At 39.9% G+C, this 15,793-nt stretch overlaps 2 protein-coding genes across 8 annotated transcripts in view; one reads left to right on the top strand and one right to left on the bottom strand.

Annotated features, from left to right (window-relative positions):
- LOC309672013 (sodium channel protein type 1 subunit alpha) overlaps positions 1 to 15,793 on the top strand; it is a gene marked incomplete at both ends in the record, with an annotated part of 554,434 nt that overhangs the window by 375,560 nt on the left and 163,081 nt on the right.
- Positions 11,600 to 15,793, bottom strand: part of LOC309672675 (sodium channel protein type 2 subunit alpha) — a gene marked incomplete at both ends in the record, with an annotated part of 58,808 nt that continues 54,614 nt past the window's right edge. For all 8 annotated transcript variants that reach the window (XM_082484237.1, XM_082484230.1, XM_082484232.1 and 5 more), the window contains 3 exons: positions 11,600 to 12,795; positions 14,054 to 14,324; positions 15,366 to 15,490. In XM_082484237.1, coding sequence (XP_082340363.1) covers positions 11,600 to 12,795; positions 14,054 to 14,324; positions 15,366 to 15,490 — 1,592 coding nt within the window. The remainder of the gene's footprint in view (positions 12,796 to 14,053; positions 14,325 to 15,365; positions 15,491 to 15,793) is intronic.

Below are 15,793 nucleotides of genomic sequence, written 5' to 3'. Positions count from 1 at the left end.
CTAATGAGAGAGACGTTAGGATAAGCCATATTTCTTGTACACAAGCACGAGAACACACGTATAGTAAGCAGTATTGGATCTGCTTGAAAAACTTGTATGTCCCTGTAAATGAGTATCTTGTTTGATTTTTCATCCATAATGACAGCCTAGTGACTAGTGCACAGTATGTCAATGAGACCAACCAGACAGGTTCTCAGAGATGAGATGTATTTTGCAGACCTCCATCTCCACTCAGGGAATCAGCTGGCTCCGCACACAGCACGATTGTTTTGTTTCCATTATGTAGCAGATGGTGACGGAGATGATCTGAAAAGCCTTTAAACGTGAACGGCACATGCTGTGGAACAGCGGAGACTGCAACCAGAGGATGTATCGCTGAGAACAATCTGGGGTCAGATTATGTCATCGCGCTGTCACTCCTCCTAATGCGCCTCAACAGAGATGCAGGAGCTAGCTCTTTGACCTATTCATCCAGCTTCATGCAGCATCAGCAGCCCCACATCCTTGCTACATACAGTGGAAAATACCTGACACTGCAACTCATAACTCTTCTTAGCCTTTAACTGCATTTAAGGGATCCCTTCTCCTAAACTGCCCATTTCTTAAGCATAAAGCCCAAGCTAGCAATTATCTTTTCTCTTGATTTGGAGAAATTGTTCAGCGAAAACTGCACTGCCTAGTATTACAAGCAAAACCAGAAAAACAAGTATCAAAATAAATCTTGAAGGTCTTACAAATGGGTTGAGGTTGTGTTGGGAGGCCGGGAAGGAGGTGGTATGCAACACACTGCCAGATGCTATCAGTTGCTGTAAATCGTTGCAGACCCATGTTCAAAACTCCAATTTTCATACCCCGACTTCCTTGAATTCTCAAACATAAGGATGCCCCAAAAATCACATACAGCATTCTGAATGATACTTTACTGCAAGCTATAAGCTTTTTTTAACATTAGCACTGAACTGATTTGAAAGTTGTTTTTCCATGAGAAGGGTGACACAGAGGCCTAAACTACACGCACCTACCGTGTTCAACCCATCTCCTAGAAGGGGTGGGGTGAGGAGGGGAATAAAAATTAGTCATTTCAGAGCTTCTAGCTTCACTTGAAAAAAATGATACTGTTGCACACTTCAATGAAGCCAGGGTATTCATGCCTGAGTATGGGCGTGGTGCTCAATTTCTCTCTCGTGTAGATGCAAGTTATTTTGTCACAGCTATGACATACACAGGTGACAGCACTAGTGAAAAATCTTTTACAAATGGGTATTTGGTTGAACTTACTACTAAGTACTAAGCTGCCCTCCTCCTGTCAATACTTCTACAATAGAACTGCATATCTTTGGATGAGTAGCTTCAGTTGCAGAGATCAATGTGGCATTTTTTCATTTTCATGATTCCGTAATAATTCTACATGTGTATGCGGTGTTGATGGCAGGGGGATATAGAGGTCTGCCAGCCCAAACCACAGGAAGACCAGCATGCCACTAGCAGCAGACTTTACTTTCCAATTTTGTTTTAACGTTTTTTCTCTAAATTGCCTTTCAGATGTCATGAAGATGTCTTCCCTAGTTGTACTATTCAGAGGCTTTTAGAACATCAACAGTAACGGCCTAGCTTACCTATGCTGTTTGCTTCAGTAACTACATCATTCCCATTTTCTTTTTTACCAGTTAAAAAAACAAACAAACAAACAAACCCTGAACAACAAATCTGAATTGGCTTCTTTTTTTGGAACGAGTGCTCAAAAAGAACATCACTACCACAGAAAAGCTACCTAATTAAAAAAAAAAAAAAAAACACACAAAAAACATGTCCTAAGCATAGTTTCTCTATCAAGGCTCCTCCTATAACTATTTGGTTCAAGATACATCCCAAACATCCCATACCACCCATGCATTCATCTGAGAAGGCACGGGATAGACACACACAAAAACACACCAGATTATTGTACTGTTAACAAATTTTAGTTTGTTATTCAGGTATAATATTTTTGAGATTCTTTAGTTCAAATGTGTAAGTCCATTTAAAAAGTAAATATTTTATGAATGCATCTTGGAAACAAGTCCAAGCCAAAGCAAACATGAGCAGAAGCCAGTGCAAATCCTGAGCAACTTAAGCTCTCATTACTTTTTATACGCATATACAATGTTCACAAATATATACACATACAAATTTGTATGCATACATAATGGCCTTCTGTTTGTCAAGACTCCAACTGGAAGATGATATGTTTTCCATTTTCCACCATCTCATACTACATAAAAAATTAGAACTGGTAACTGTATTCTTGTCAAATAGGAATTCACATTTACGTGTAATCTTATGGGCAAAACACAGATTATTAAGAGGAAGAATGGGGGGGATGACAGCAGGGTGCCTGATCAGCTTTCATGGATCAAAGTTTCTTCTGTAATAAAGAAAATTTATACCCCCCTCAAACACTATACAATATTCTGGTTTGCAGCTCAAAAATCCTTGTTACCATGGGAACTGCAAAAAAAGCCAGTCATGACATAGCAAGGCTATAACAGAAACATGTCTGCTGGGGAATTACCAGTAGTCCAGTTTTTCATATCAAAAGTGCTTGGGTATTTTCAACCTGAAAACAAAACACTTCCTCAAATCTTACTTCCGAACTCTCCTTCCACAACTATTTTGCAAATTTTCACTAAAACCTGCTCACATATATTTATTGTTTATACAAAAATAAGGTAAGCAAATTAGCATTTAAAATGTATTATATACAATGCAAGAATGCCAACACCTTTTCCAATGTCTTTTCCAGATATACTTAGTACAAAGTACACTAATGATTTACAGCGCTCAGTCCATCTACACATAGAACAATAAACAGACCTTTAAGAAAAATAAAAAAACACTAAAGCACTTGATGAGAAGCACACACACACACAAAAGAATATTGCATAAGTCAGATTGTATAAAGCAAGATTTATAATGCAATTGTTTAAAACAGTATTTCAAGCTTAGTTATACACACAATTTGCCCTTTGTATCTGTGTTTTCACCAGGTAACAAAAATTAATGTTCGATTACTAAAATAGAATATCATGCCTTTTGACAAAGCAGTTGACACTTCAAAGCAAAGTGAAAAAAAAAAGAAAAAAAATCAGTGTCAAACCTAGAGTCGTGCAATTCCCACTTGAACACAAGCAGCTCCCAGAAGTTTGAATACAGAAAACCAACACACTGATCAAAGGATCCATGTAATAACATGGAATTCATACTATCAAACAAACCCTTTTCAGAACCCCATTATAATCTTATAGAGGTGCTAGATTTATTTTCCTGTCAAACATGCATATGATGTAAAATGTCTCAAGAACACCACATGAAAGGTACTACCTAGAAATGTTGTTAAAAGGATGTGACCTCTAGGCCATAAGCTGATTTGTAACTCGACAGTGAAGTTGGGAAGAACCCTGGAGAAAAGCTTTGCAGAACAGTATCTACAAAAATTGCTTTTGGATGTCAAAGCAGTCTGAACATATAAATACATTTTTATTTTAACACTGTAACTACTTAAGTATCAGATTATTACAAACTACTTTAAAAAGAAACCTTGGAAACCAAGTATAAGTCTTATCTGCAGACTGGTTCACAGTTCCAGATGGCTCTGCAGAACCGTTAATTAGGAAATACATTCTTTTTTATCTGTTCTTAAATACATACTATTTTATCTGTTCAAACAACGCTTACTTATCAGACAGCACATTACACAGAACATAGTACCACTGAAACCAATTAGTTTTGATTAACTCTTCATTTCATCACCCACCTACGATTCAGCCATGCCCACTCTCTTTTTTTTGACCTAGCCCACATACCCTGGCAGAGAGCTGCACAGGTGAAATGCTTGTGAAATGCTTCAGCAAATCATCAAACAACTGAGGATATTCAGAGTAGTGGAAGGCTTTTTCTTTTCTTACCTGTCAAAGCCATACAATAAACAGGATGATGGTGGTTGAGGGGTGTGTGGTGTATATTTTACAGCTGATCTTTATTATGACTTGCAAAAATTGCAAATGAATTTAAATTGGGCTCAAGAATTACAATTGCAAAACCAAAGTGAAACAGTTAAGTGTGCAATACTTTTAAAGGTAAAGTTTTATATTAATATATGTGCAGCAGTATTCATTTTATAAGTTTTTAGAATTAGCAAAAGTACAAGTGTCTCTTCCTCAGAGGTGACTGGTGAGGAAAAAGGGCTGTGTACTTAGAAAGTAAGTAATATAATACAACAAAGTATACTCCAAATAGTAAAAAACACAGGAAAATATTTACTCTTCTAGATCATTTGTTCTGCATATATCAGTCCTTCACTTAACACTGTACCTATTGATGAGTCATTATTTCAGTAATACAGATGCTCTGCATTTCTCAGATTCACACAAGTGTGAGGCAGACGTCTTTCCTGCCAGGCACATCCAACCCTCCTTTTCCTCTGGCTTGCAGTTTCTCTAAATTAGTCACCATCAACCACCTGTAGAAGAGTCCCCTATTTATATTTAGCTGTTTAGAAGAGAAACCAAACCACAGTTCTGCCCCATTCACTCCTCTCTTGACTTGGAACAAACAGAACAGTGTATTACATCAGTGCTGGAACATCTGTCTGTGATTAAAGCTGCTACTTCTACTACTGTACCATCAGCATGCCAAATACCAAACCAGGCTGTATTCTCATCTGTAGCCTCTCTGCAAGGCCATTTGTTTCCAAAGTACAACAATTTACAATAGTGGATGTGTGTTGTAACAACATAATTACAATCTCCTGCAGTTGCTTATTGCTTATTTACTCCCCGGCTGTTGCTATGCAATCACAAAGGCAGAAAATAATTTTAAATTGCCATTAGAGTGACCTAAAAGAATCCAAAATCTAAATAGTAAGGCACAAGACATACAAAAACAATAAATTCACAGTAAGGTAACACTGCATGCTGCAAACACACCTCAGTCTATTACACAAGTAAGGGTCCCCACAGAATGAAGAAGGCAGCCTACATTCGAGTGCTTCATGTTCCAGAAATCTGAGACTACCTAACTCAAGTTACAAATAGATTTCTCTAGGTTCAACCAAACTTATACCACATACTGCAGAAAGTTCTGTTTATTTCATGATAAAGGCTAGATAGATCTAAAGAGCTCCATCTAAGAACATTTTAAAATAAAGGACACTTAGCCACAAACAAACATGAATAGAAACAACCTCCGAGTTCTCTGGCTTTCCTGCTCTTTATTGCAGTCTCTATCTTAAACAAATGATAGATAAGATTTTAAGTGACTCATCCTCAACTAGTGAGGTATGTTGCCAGGCTAGCCTGAACTATGCGTCATACAACACACACAAAAATAACACATTTAAACAAAACCCACAGTTAGGAACAGGCATACAGAAAGGGCAGACCTTTCCTTATAGCCAATTTTTTAAAGCTGTATTTTAGAGATCACAATTACTATAGCTTGCTTTCCTCCGACAAGACTAAACAGCACAGAAGTCGTCCTGGAGTCACTCTAGGGTATGCCACTCTAGTATCTTTGCCCTGGTGTCTTTATTTACTTTACCATTTCCCAGAGTAAATATATTGAAGTTTACAAACTTCTTACAGCTTTATTTTTTCCCCCACACATACTATTTCTCCAATTTGCACGCTAATGAAACAAAGGGGACCAATGTGGATGTGCAATCATTTGTGGTGGGCTTTAGTTAAAAAGTCTTCCCCCAGTAAAACACGTCCTCGTTCAGAACACTGCAAAATCAGGTGGGTACAATTCACTGGTATGAGTGAAAGACCACGGGAATCCCAGCATGTCTTTCATCCTGAAGCGACCTTTTTATTCTTTAGCTCTACTAGTCTGTGCCAGCCGCTGCCCCAGCCCACCAGTTTGCCTTTCCTGCCTACTGAGACCAGAAGGTATTTCAGGCAAAGAAAGAACTGGTGATATCTGTTGCTCCAGAGTTGCTGCGCTAAGCGGATTCAGAATGTAGTTTCTCACACAGGACTAAGCACAGTCTTACAGCAGCAGCACAGGATTTATCCAGAACCGCAGAATACACAGAAACCCCGTGAAATGCTTCCCATTTATTCCACGACCCCAGAGGGCAGCTGTGGCTACACCGCCCATCACCAGCCACCCTCACGCCGCTGTGCCACCACCTGTGCGGTGAGGCGGGCAGGAGGGCAGGCCTGGACGTCTGCCTGCATGCCAGCGCTCCCATTCCCCAGTCTGGCCAGCACGGCAGACCCACTCCCACCAAGGCGCTGCCGAGCCACGCGGCGCAGCCAGGAGCGAAGGTGCTGGGGCACCTGCAGCACCCGGGGACGGCTAAAACCCAGGGAGCCCTCGAGGGGTGCCACAGGCCACCTCGCCTCACCCCTGTACACCCCAGGCGCCAGAAACACCCAGAAGGGCAGTTTTATAGGCCAAGATCCAGTAAGTTCTTGATTTGCAGACAACCACTCTCTCTGGGCAGCTTAAAAACACACGTAAGAGTAGGGGTTTGTTCTCCTCCTCGCTCCTGGGCTAACAACGGGTGCACCTTTGCTCCACAGCCTCCTCTGCCGTTAGAAACACCCAACGCTTACCGGTCCTCACCTGAAAAACCGGCATTTCCGCTACCCCTGCCAACGCCGAGATGGGTCAAGCCCGCCCTTGCCCTTACCAAGCACACAAGTAACGGGAACGCCTGGCGCCCTGCCCTCCATCGCCAGCGGAGGGCCCCGCAAGCGGCGCTGCCCGACACCGCGCGGCTCCCGAAGGCCGCAGCTTCCCCCGCGCCGCCTTCCCTCACCTGCCGCCGGGGGCCGCCTCCCCTCGCCGCCCTCGCTGGCCGCCGGGCCGAGGCCGCCGCTCGCCGCCTTCCCGGGCCGCCCTCACCGACGTGCTGCGTGGCCCCCGCCTCCCGCCCGGACCTGGCTTTCTGCCCCGGGAAACCAGCAGCCCTCGGTCCGCCTCGCCCGCCGCCCCCTCACCGCCCGCCGCCGCTCTGCCTTTGCCGGCGCTCCCCTTACCTGTCCCCGGCGGCTGCAGACGCGGGTGGGTCCCCAGGCCCGCGATGGCGGCCGGGTTCGGAGCGGGCCCTCGCTACCTGCCCGCCCGGGAGACGGCCGCCACCCGCCGCTCCATGCCGCGCCGCGCTTGGCCGTCCGAGCGGAGGGATGGGGCGGCGCTGACCGAGGCGCAGAGGCGGGGAGCGGCGCTGTGCCGCGAGCCGCCGGGGCCGCTGCGCAGCACTCGGCCGCTGGAGGCGCGTCCACGCAGGCCGCGGGGAGGAGAGCGCAGCGGCCACCGGCCGGTCTGCCCTGGTCCCTTCACCGGGGGGCCCTCTCCCTGAGCTCAGGCCCCAGGTGAGGCGAGCGGCACAAGGGCACCTGGGGAGACACAGCCTCGCGGAGCGCCCGCTGCGGCTCCATAAGCAGCAGCCAGGGCCAAGGGCGAGGCTGGGGGGGGTTACTGGAACGCTCCTTCCTCGCGAACCTCAGTCCGGTGCCGCAGAGGGCGGGCGGGGGTATGGGGAGTCCTTCGTGTAACTGAGCAGGTAAAATGCAGGAGGCTGCTGTGGTGATTAAATAAACCTGTGCATAATTGGTTTCCAGTGTGTTAGCAGGTGTTTTTAATAAATCTACGAATATGTTAAAAAAAAAAAAAAGCAAAAACATACCTTCTTGTCTGTTTTGAGGTACTAATTTTTTTATTATTATTCGCACTAGTCTTCTGTTAAGTATAAATCCCTGCAAGAAGCATATTGATTATTTTCTGAATGGTCTAATTCATACAAATATATCTATCTGCATTTTCTTTAATACCTTTCCCTCCACAAAACCAACCAACCAGCTGTAACTCTGGTCCTTAAATGACAGAATTTCAGATTCTCTCATCTCTTCCTACCTTAGAGCCTACCCTGATAACTGTCTTTTCATAAGCAGAGGTTAAAAAAAAAAAATCTAGTTGCAACACTGCAGCATAAGAGCTTGCTACATTAGTATAGCAATACTAATTTTTGGAGTAAACAATCTCAACACACCATTAGTGGTTGGAAACTCGAGACGAGATGAAGGGCACTGTCCTACTGCTCCATTGGGAAGTGTTTCTGCAGGTCTGGGGGTCCACACCCAAAGGTAGGACTTAAACATCGCATATGTGATCGGGTACATCTGGTTTTCCTGACACTCTGTACAGAGCTGTATGTCTGCACATCCATGATGACTACTAGAGTCAGTGCGTGTTTTCCTTAGTTTTTAATTTGTTCAGTGTATCCTACCTTCAAGGCATTACTTTACATTCACAACAGAGAAAATTTCTAGAAATAGCACTCAAATGTGATCACTACCTAAAAATTTGGCTCTACTGCTTTCAGTGTCGCAAATGCTATTTTATTCAGAACCAATTTTAGCATGTTTTACAGGATCAGAGATGATTTTGCAACAATGTAAATGAAATCGCATTGTAATGCGTGAGAAGATTGTCATATGTCATAGTCAAAAGAAAGCGTAATGCCAACTTCTTGTCCCTCCGTTTTTCAGGAAACTGCTTTATGTCTTAAAGTATAGGAAACCCTGGTAGGGGAAAAGAAATACTTCGATACCCAGAATTTTTCCAACATGCTTTCCAAGCAACTCATGAGGGATTCTGTAAAGTGGAGACAGATCAGGTCATTTGCGTGATATGACTGACACAATAAATACTTATTTATGTTATTTCCCCTCAAATTCCAAATTCTTCTCAGTTCCACTGCCACCACTCTTGCAATGCCTGTTCTACACCTACCTCCTGTATTCTGGAATCAGCACTTCCATGGGCATACACGCATTGCTCAATGCGTGTGCCAGCTCCCTGATGGTGAAAAGTACTGTCTGTAAATCAACCATAGAAATTTAAAATTATAGTATTTTTCACATTATAATTGCATTCAGCACCCTAAGTTTAAAAAAAAACTATGAATTTGATGTTTTACCAAAACTTCTAGCAAAGTGTCTGCTGACTTCTACCCCTCATGTCTTAAAGCATAATAAGTTATAAGTGTTTTTTAAATTATGTAGCAAACAATTTTTTTCTTACAACACAAAGATAATTCTTCACTTCAAATGTAAGATATCATTGAAATTGTACACATTGGTTTGCAGCCTTGGTAGCTAGATACTTTTTTTTAACATACATTTTTCTAGTTGTCTCAGAATACCTGACATGAAAAAAGGCCTTAAGCATCATGTACACATAAGCATTATCCTACTATAGAATAGTGTTAAATAGGATTAATAACATGAAGATCATATTAAAGATCTTTCCAAAAGCATACGGCTTCAATTTTTTACTTTTCACAAATCTATTATTATAATGAATTTTAATCACTGCTCCTTCTTTCTAACATTTTACATCTTCATATTTTATTTTTGTAGCACCTCTTGATAGTCAATAGTTTTTAGTGATGAAAACAAAGACAGAACAATTAAATACAATAAAAAACGAAAGTCTTTATTCTTTTGGCTCAACTGTAATGTGGTTTACTGTTCTTTATGGTAATAGCATTTTCCTGCATGCAGTTCACCGACACACAAGTCAATATTTTTGTAAAAGGAGGAGTCAACATTGAATTTTTGTTTGTGTAAGAAACACAAAATGTCCTGATGTGATCAATTATACAAGTTTGCTATTTAATTCCTGTGGAAAAAAAACATCGTGGATCCCATATTATATTTAGAACAGTTCTAGTGCAGCATGAATCAACAAGAATAAGAATAGTCTATGTAAACAAACACTGGTAAAGATTTCATGAATAAAAAGACTACCTTGAAACTTCTGATGCAGGCAGTGCTAGAATTTTAAACAAATCTTCCCCACCACATTTCAATTACAAGTTATATCTATTTGGAAGCAAGTGCATTTTGGACTCAGTTTGAAACTTATTTCACATTAAAATGTGTGCAAAAATACAGTACTAATAAAAAAGCAGAAACCTAAAGCTACCCCATTCTTTCCTTTGTTTCTTATTTTGTGAAGTTCTTGAATTAAAAAGTGCTATGGATAGAAAGTAACAAAAGTGACAGTGACATCAACCTGAAGATAATTCTCTTATTTTATGTACAAAACGCTGAAAAATAAAATAAAATGGTATTTTTTACAATATTTATATTTTCTTAGAAAATTCTATCCATGTATTTGTCAACAGATTAAGCAGTTTGCAACATATCCTGTACAGTCTGACTATACACCGTACAGTAGTCACTTAAAATTTTAGAATGCAAAGCAAGAAGCTCTTAAATAGCTGCAAACTATTGCTTGATGTCATGAAAGAATGATGACCAATTGAACAATTTGTTTCACTTAACCACTGAGATATGGCTTCCCATATTAGACTTTTAACAGTGGAAGGAGTAAAATTACAGCAGCAAAGGCAAGATAAACATGCATCAGTGATAGCTTCCAAACTATCTATAATGGTACGGAATACTTCATATTAGCTGTTGAAAGCTTGCAAACTACACTTACTGTGGTACATATTTGATGCAATAAATATTGTGCACAGGTCATTATTTGTTTGCTCAAACATGCACCACGGCATAAAATAACTATTTACATAGACGGTACTTTTTTAATCAACACATACAATGTCAACCTTGCTGAGAGCAGAAGATGGCTAAACGATACCGCAGGGTGAAGCAGAACAACTTCATAATCCTTAATTTTCGCGGGTTTTTTTGTAAATTCAATTTCCCAAGTTCAGGTAAGCTGTTTTCTACAGAAGAATACTTAAAAATGGACTCTATGCCCCTCAGTAAATTTTTTTTATGCAGAGTTCGTTCAACTATAGTTAAATGACTTATGAAAAAATAAAACATCTGTTCTATTATTGTAGACTCTATGGGACTTTACAGGCACATTAAGATTTGTCTGGATGAGATACTAGATGGATACTGTTATTAAGCACCTCAAAATATAGAGCCACCCTGAAACATGGAAGTAGTCAGACTCTGCTGCTTTGTGCGACGTCATGTTTTTCCATGCATGAACTACAAGTGCAGCATGCCTTCATGCAAATCACTTCTGTCTGTACATTATAGAGAATCCGAGAGCAGAACACCTGGTTCTCATAACCCCTTCCCCAACATAAAACCCATTTACAAAAATAGTCACATATAATAGTAAACAACCTGTGAATTAAAAAATGATAAGTTCACCAACACTGATTTTTGTAAAAATATGGCAAATGTGGCTGTTGAAATGCAAACAGTGGATACAACTTTTGTACTGCGTGTTTCATGTTAAACACAGAGATTCATAGGCTCGCACCTTTTTTTTTAACTGGTCCCTACAGTCTGGCCAATTTATCTTCTCTTCAGCAGTGTCAGCTGGTAATAAAAACAACAACCTCCTGTCAAGATGTTACCCTGTTTTACAGAGTTGCAGTTTGATGACGAGGGGTCACTGTCTTGTTATAGGCACTGACCTTTTATATATATATATAATTATATATATATTTATATATGTAAAAACTGTCAGTTTGGCATATACCTCCTACAGGAGTCCTGTTGACACAAATACATACTTTTTCAGGCTGTAAACAGTTTATCGCAAACAGAATTCTGTGTTACTTTTTACTTTCCCTGCTGTCTTTACCTTTATCTTCTTTTTCTGATTTGTCTTTTTCATATTTATCCTTGTCTGGCTTTGTTACACTATCATAGGATGGTGGGGAGGTTGTAGATGGGGTCATATCTGTTTTTTCTGGAGTAGAGTTCTCATTTAGTTTATCCATAATCATATCTTCTTTCATGGGCAGATCATCCTCATCTTTACCTTTATCCTGATTAAATATACATGAAACTTTTTTAACTTTTTGCCTTAAAAGGTGACGTCTGAAAGCACGCTGAATAATGACAGCAGATACCTCCTCCTGTTTTCGTTTTAATGTGGTTGTAATTGGTTCATAGGAAACTTTTGAAGGATTGGCTGCCATAAAACGATCTTCCATCTGTATTCTGAGGGCGTCCATCTCCCCGCTTTCCCCCAACACACGCTTTGTGAAAGCAAACAAGATGTCAAGGCAGTGAATTCTGTCGCCGCTTACCATGGGCAGATCCATTGCAATAAGCTGGACTTTGTTTGGTTTTGCTATAAGAAGAGGAGGATCTAACGAAGCTGCAAAATCTGATAGCTTACTGAACTCTATGAATTGTGTTGCATCAGGATCAAACTTCTCCCAGACTTCATAGAACATCTCAAAGTCATCCTCACTCAAGGGTTCAGCGCTTTCTTCAGTAGCAACACTGAAGTTCTCCAAAATCACAGCAATGTACATGTTCACCACTACCAGAAATGATATGATAATGTAGCTGACAAAGAAGAAAATCCCAACAGAAGGGTTGCCGCAGTCGCCTTTCACAGAGCTCCCCGGATGATCTTTATGGGGGTCACAGTCTGGCTCCCCACTGTTAAGAATTGGGGCTAGCAAACCATCCCAGCCTGCAGATGTGGTGATTTGAAACAGGCAGATCATGCTGTTGCCAAACGTTTCAAAGTTGAACATGTCATCAATCCCAACTTCCCTCTTAACATAGGCAAAGTTGGACATGCCAAATATCGCATAGATAAACATGACCAGGAACAGCAGCAGACCAATGTTGAACAAAGCAGGAAGAGACATCATCAAAGCAAAAAGCAGCGTGCGGATTCCCTTAGCGCCTTTAATGAGACGCAGGATTCGACCGATTCTGGCAAGTCGGATCACTCTGAATAGTGTGGGGGATACAAAATATTTCTCAATCATCTCAGCTAAGAACATACCTAGAGAAAAAAAAAGTTAAATTAGTAAAGATTATTATTACATTTTAAAAACCACTGCTAAATATTTATCCTACAAACATTGTAGATCTTTAAGAAGAACAGGATGTTTGAACACATTTTAGAAATTAGACCTTCAGTTGTTTTTACAAAACCTTTGCAGTTTGGTATACTCTGGAAACCCATAAAACCAATAGAAAAAACTGCATCAATGACATTTCTAAGTATTAATTGTATGACTATGTATGCAAACAGACACACAAGTACACAACATCAATCTTTTTTAGAACAAACTGGTAACTAGTGTATGTAGACTAGCAAATGCTGAGACTAGAAGAATAGTTTTCTCTTTAACTGTAACAAAAATAATCTCAGATAATCTGAAGAAACATCACATTTATCGTAGTATTAAAATGTCATGTAATCAATTTATGGTATTCAAAGAAAATATGTATGTTTGAAGAGAACTGCAACTTCTTAATCACAGATGAAATAACATGACCACAAGTTTAGCATTAATGACACAGCAATTCCAAACAAACTGATAATAAAAAGGCTTCTTAGAACTCACTGAAGAGTAGAAAAATTGAGCATTATGTGCCTCAAAGCAGAAAAATAACTACATCCTGCTTCCATACAAAAAATGGCAAAACCAATTTGCATGTTAAGGAGTTCTGAGAAGTTAGAATGGCAGAATTTTTAGTCAAGTTCTTTCAGGTTTTCTGCTCTAGATAAAGCAAAGATTAGCGGAGCCATGTATTACTACATCTGCTTCAGCTCTGTTTCTCCGGTTGCTCAGTGTAGCTCAGGCATAAAACCTCTCAGGATGAAACACAACTCTGAAGTAAGCTGAGGGTTATACCCTGCTGTCTGGGGTGCTTGCTTGCTAGCCTAACAAAAGTCCCACACAGATTTTGCTCTTGGATTTTGGATTGCTGGAGTCTTCCTGCAACTGCTAATGTTAGTTTATATCAAAATTGCCTTTCATCTATGGGTTTGTTTCTATGCTGAGGAATTTCTACTGACTTCTGAATAAAGATCTAATTTCAACTAATAGAAAAGTGAGAGTGTATGAAACCTATTGCTAAAAAATTTCTTACTATACTGTTCAGTTATTTTACGGATAATATAAAATTAGAAGAAAGAAAAATTGTGCTCAGACTTTCTGGTGACAACATTGAACCAAAATATATATAGGCTTTACATGCCAAAAATGTTTCAGTTTCCACAGAATCAGATGTTTCATAAAAATTGTTCTTACCTACTATGGAGAGAATGACAACCACAAAATCAAAAATATTCCAGCCTATAGTAAAATAGTAATGGCGAAGTGAAATCAATTTCAGGACACATTCTCCAGTGAAAAGTACAATAAACACCAGGTTAATCCAATATAAAATGTTCTCCATGTCTTCACTCTGATCATCTGTTTCTACCATCATTGTGACCATATTAAGGCAGATGAGTATCATGATACTGATATCAAATGCTTGTTTTGTTACAAAATCAAAGACCATGCCTTGGAATTTGTTCTGAGGGGGGAAAAAAATAAGATTCATTACAATATGCATTAGGTAAAATTTCTTTTTTGAAGTTGCCATGAATTATTTAAATCAAGTATGAAGGGGATTTCATGTCTTCCATGAAGTCCTCTATTTGTATGAATTTTCCAGTTTGTACATGTAAACACAAATTAAATAGAAATGCAACTACTATGTTTATAAGCATTAAAGGGATGATTTCAAAATATGCATGGTGCATTTTTTTTAAAGTTGCAGAGGTGACTTTGCCACTCTGAACCAGCTCACTGTAACCTTTTGTGACACAGACTATTAACTGAATGCTTATTTGGCAAAATTTAAAAAAAATAAGTGGGGTGGGGGTGAGCAGGCTGAGAGTTAATAGCACTTCATTCGCCAGAAAACTTGTAAAGTTTTCAAGCCCTAAGTTCAGTGCTCTTCATGCCACCAAAATAACCTTTAAAACAATATCTTCCATTTTTCAGCTATAGAGAATTTACTGATGGCTGGGCCAGCCACTGAGCAGGTTCCACCATCCAAAGTAGAACTGCAGAGCTGGAATCACTCTCTGCCCCAGCCAAACCCTGCTCTGTAGTGCTAGGGTAGCCCTGCTCAGGACTGCAAACCATCGTATGGATTGTGCAACAGCAATGTGAGGGGCAAAAGGACTTTTTTTTCAGGCAATGATACAGTAACTTGTCTCCATACGGCAGTTTCAGAGTCTTCCTCGATGATTGAAAAAGCCTGTGCCGTAAGGCTTTCACGTATTTTGACATATACACAGCCATATTTAACTGTTCTAGTCAAACCAGTGTTTTGAAAAAAAGCCACATAAAATGTCATTGCCGTCAGCAGAGAGAAAAGGGCGGGGGAGAAGGGGAAGAGTTCTCCATATTCAGACTACAAAAGAGAAAAAAATAGATTTCAGATGAATAAGGATTTTCTTATATCACTTGGGTTTTTAGCTTACAACTTAATTCAGCCTAAGGCATGATTGAAACAATCCCATTTTTAAATAAATGTAAAAATAACATAAAAGACTTCTATTCTTACTGCTGGTCGAGGTATAGGCTTTTGTGGTTTCTTTGAACCCAATTTTTTCATTGCATTGTAGTATTTCTTTTGTTCTTCTGTCATAAAAATGTCTTGACCTCCAAAGTAAACCAAATAGACAAAAACTGGTTACAATCATATATCTGTATTGATTACTTAATAAACAAAGATGCTGGATAGTAATAATCACTCTTGTTCACATTCTCATCTGTGGGAATAGTTAGGACAGACATAAAATTCCCCTTTATCATAATTATTAGTACTTTGGTAACAGAAAAATTGCTTTACATATTGCACTCAATGTTTATGATGTTTTATTGAGAGGCTCTTGAACTTGCACTCTTTGTGGCAGACTTCTGTTTTTCAGCGGGGAGAGGGGAGGTACAGAGGAAGGAGACGTTTTTTTTCTTTGTTCTACTAAATTCCAT

The sequence above is a fragment of the Vanellus vanellus genome (assembly GCF_965231255.1).
Source record: "Vanellus vanellus genome assembly, chromosome: 5".
Lineage (NCBI taxonomy): Eukaryota > Metazoa > Chordata > Aves > Charadriiformes > Charadriidae > Vanellus > Vanellus vanellus.
The sequence above is the reverse complement of the archived record's forward strand: the minus strand, read 5'-3'. Positions and strand labels throughout refer to the sequence as shown.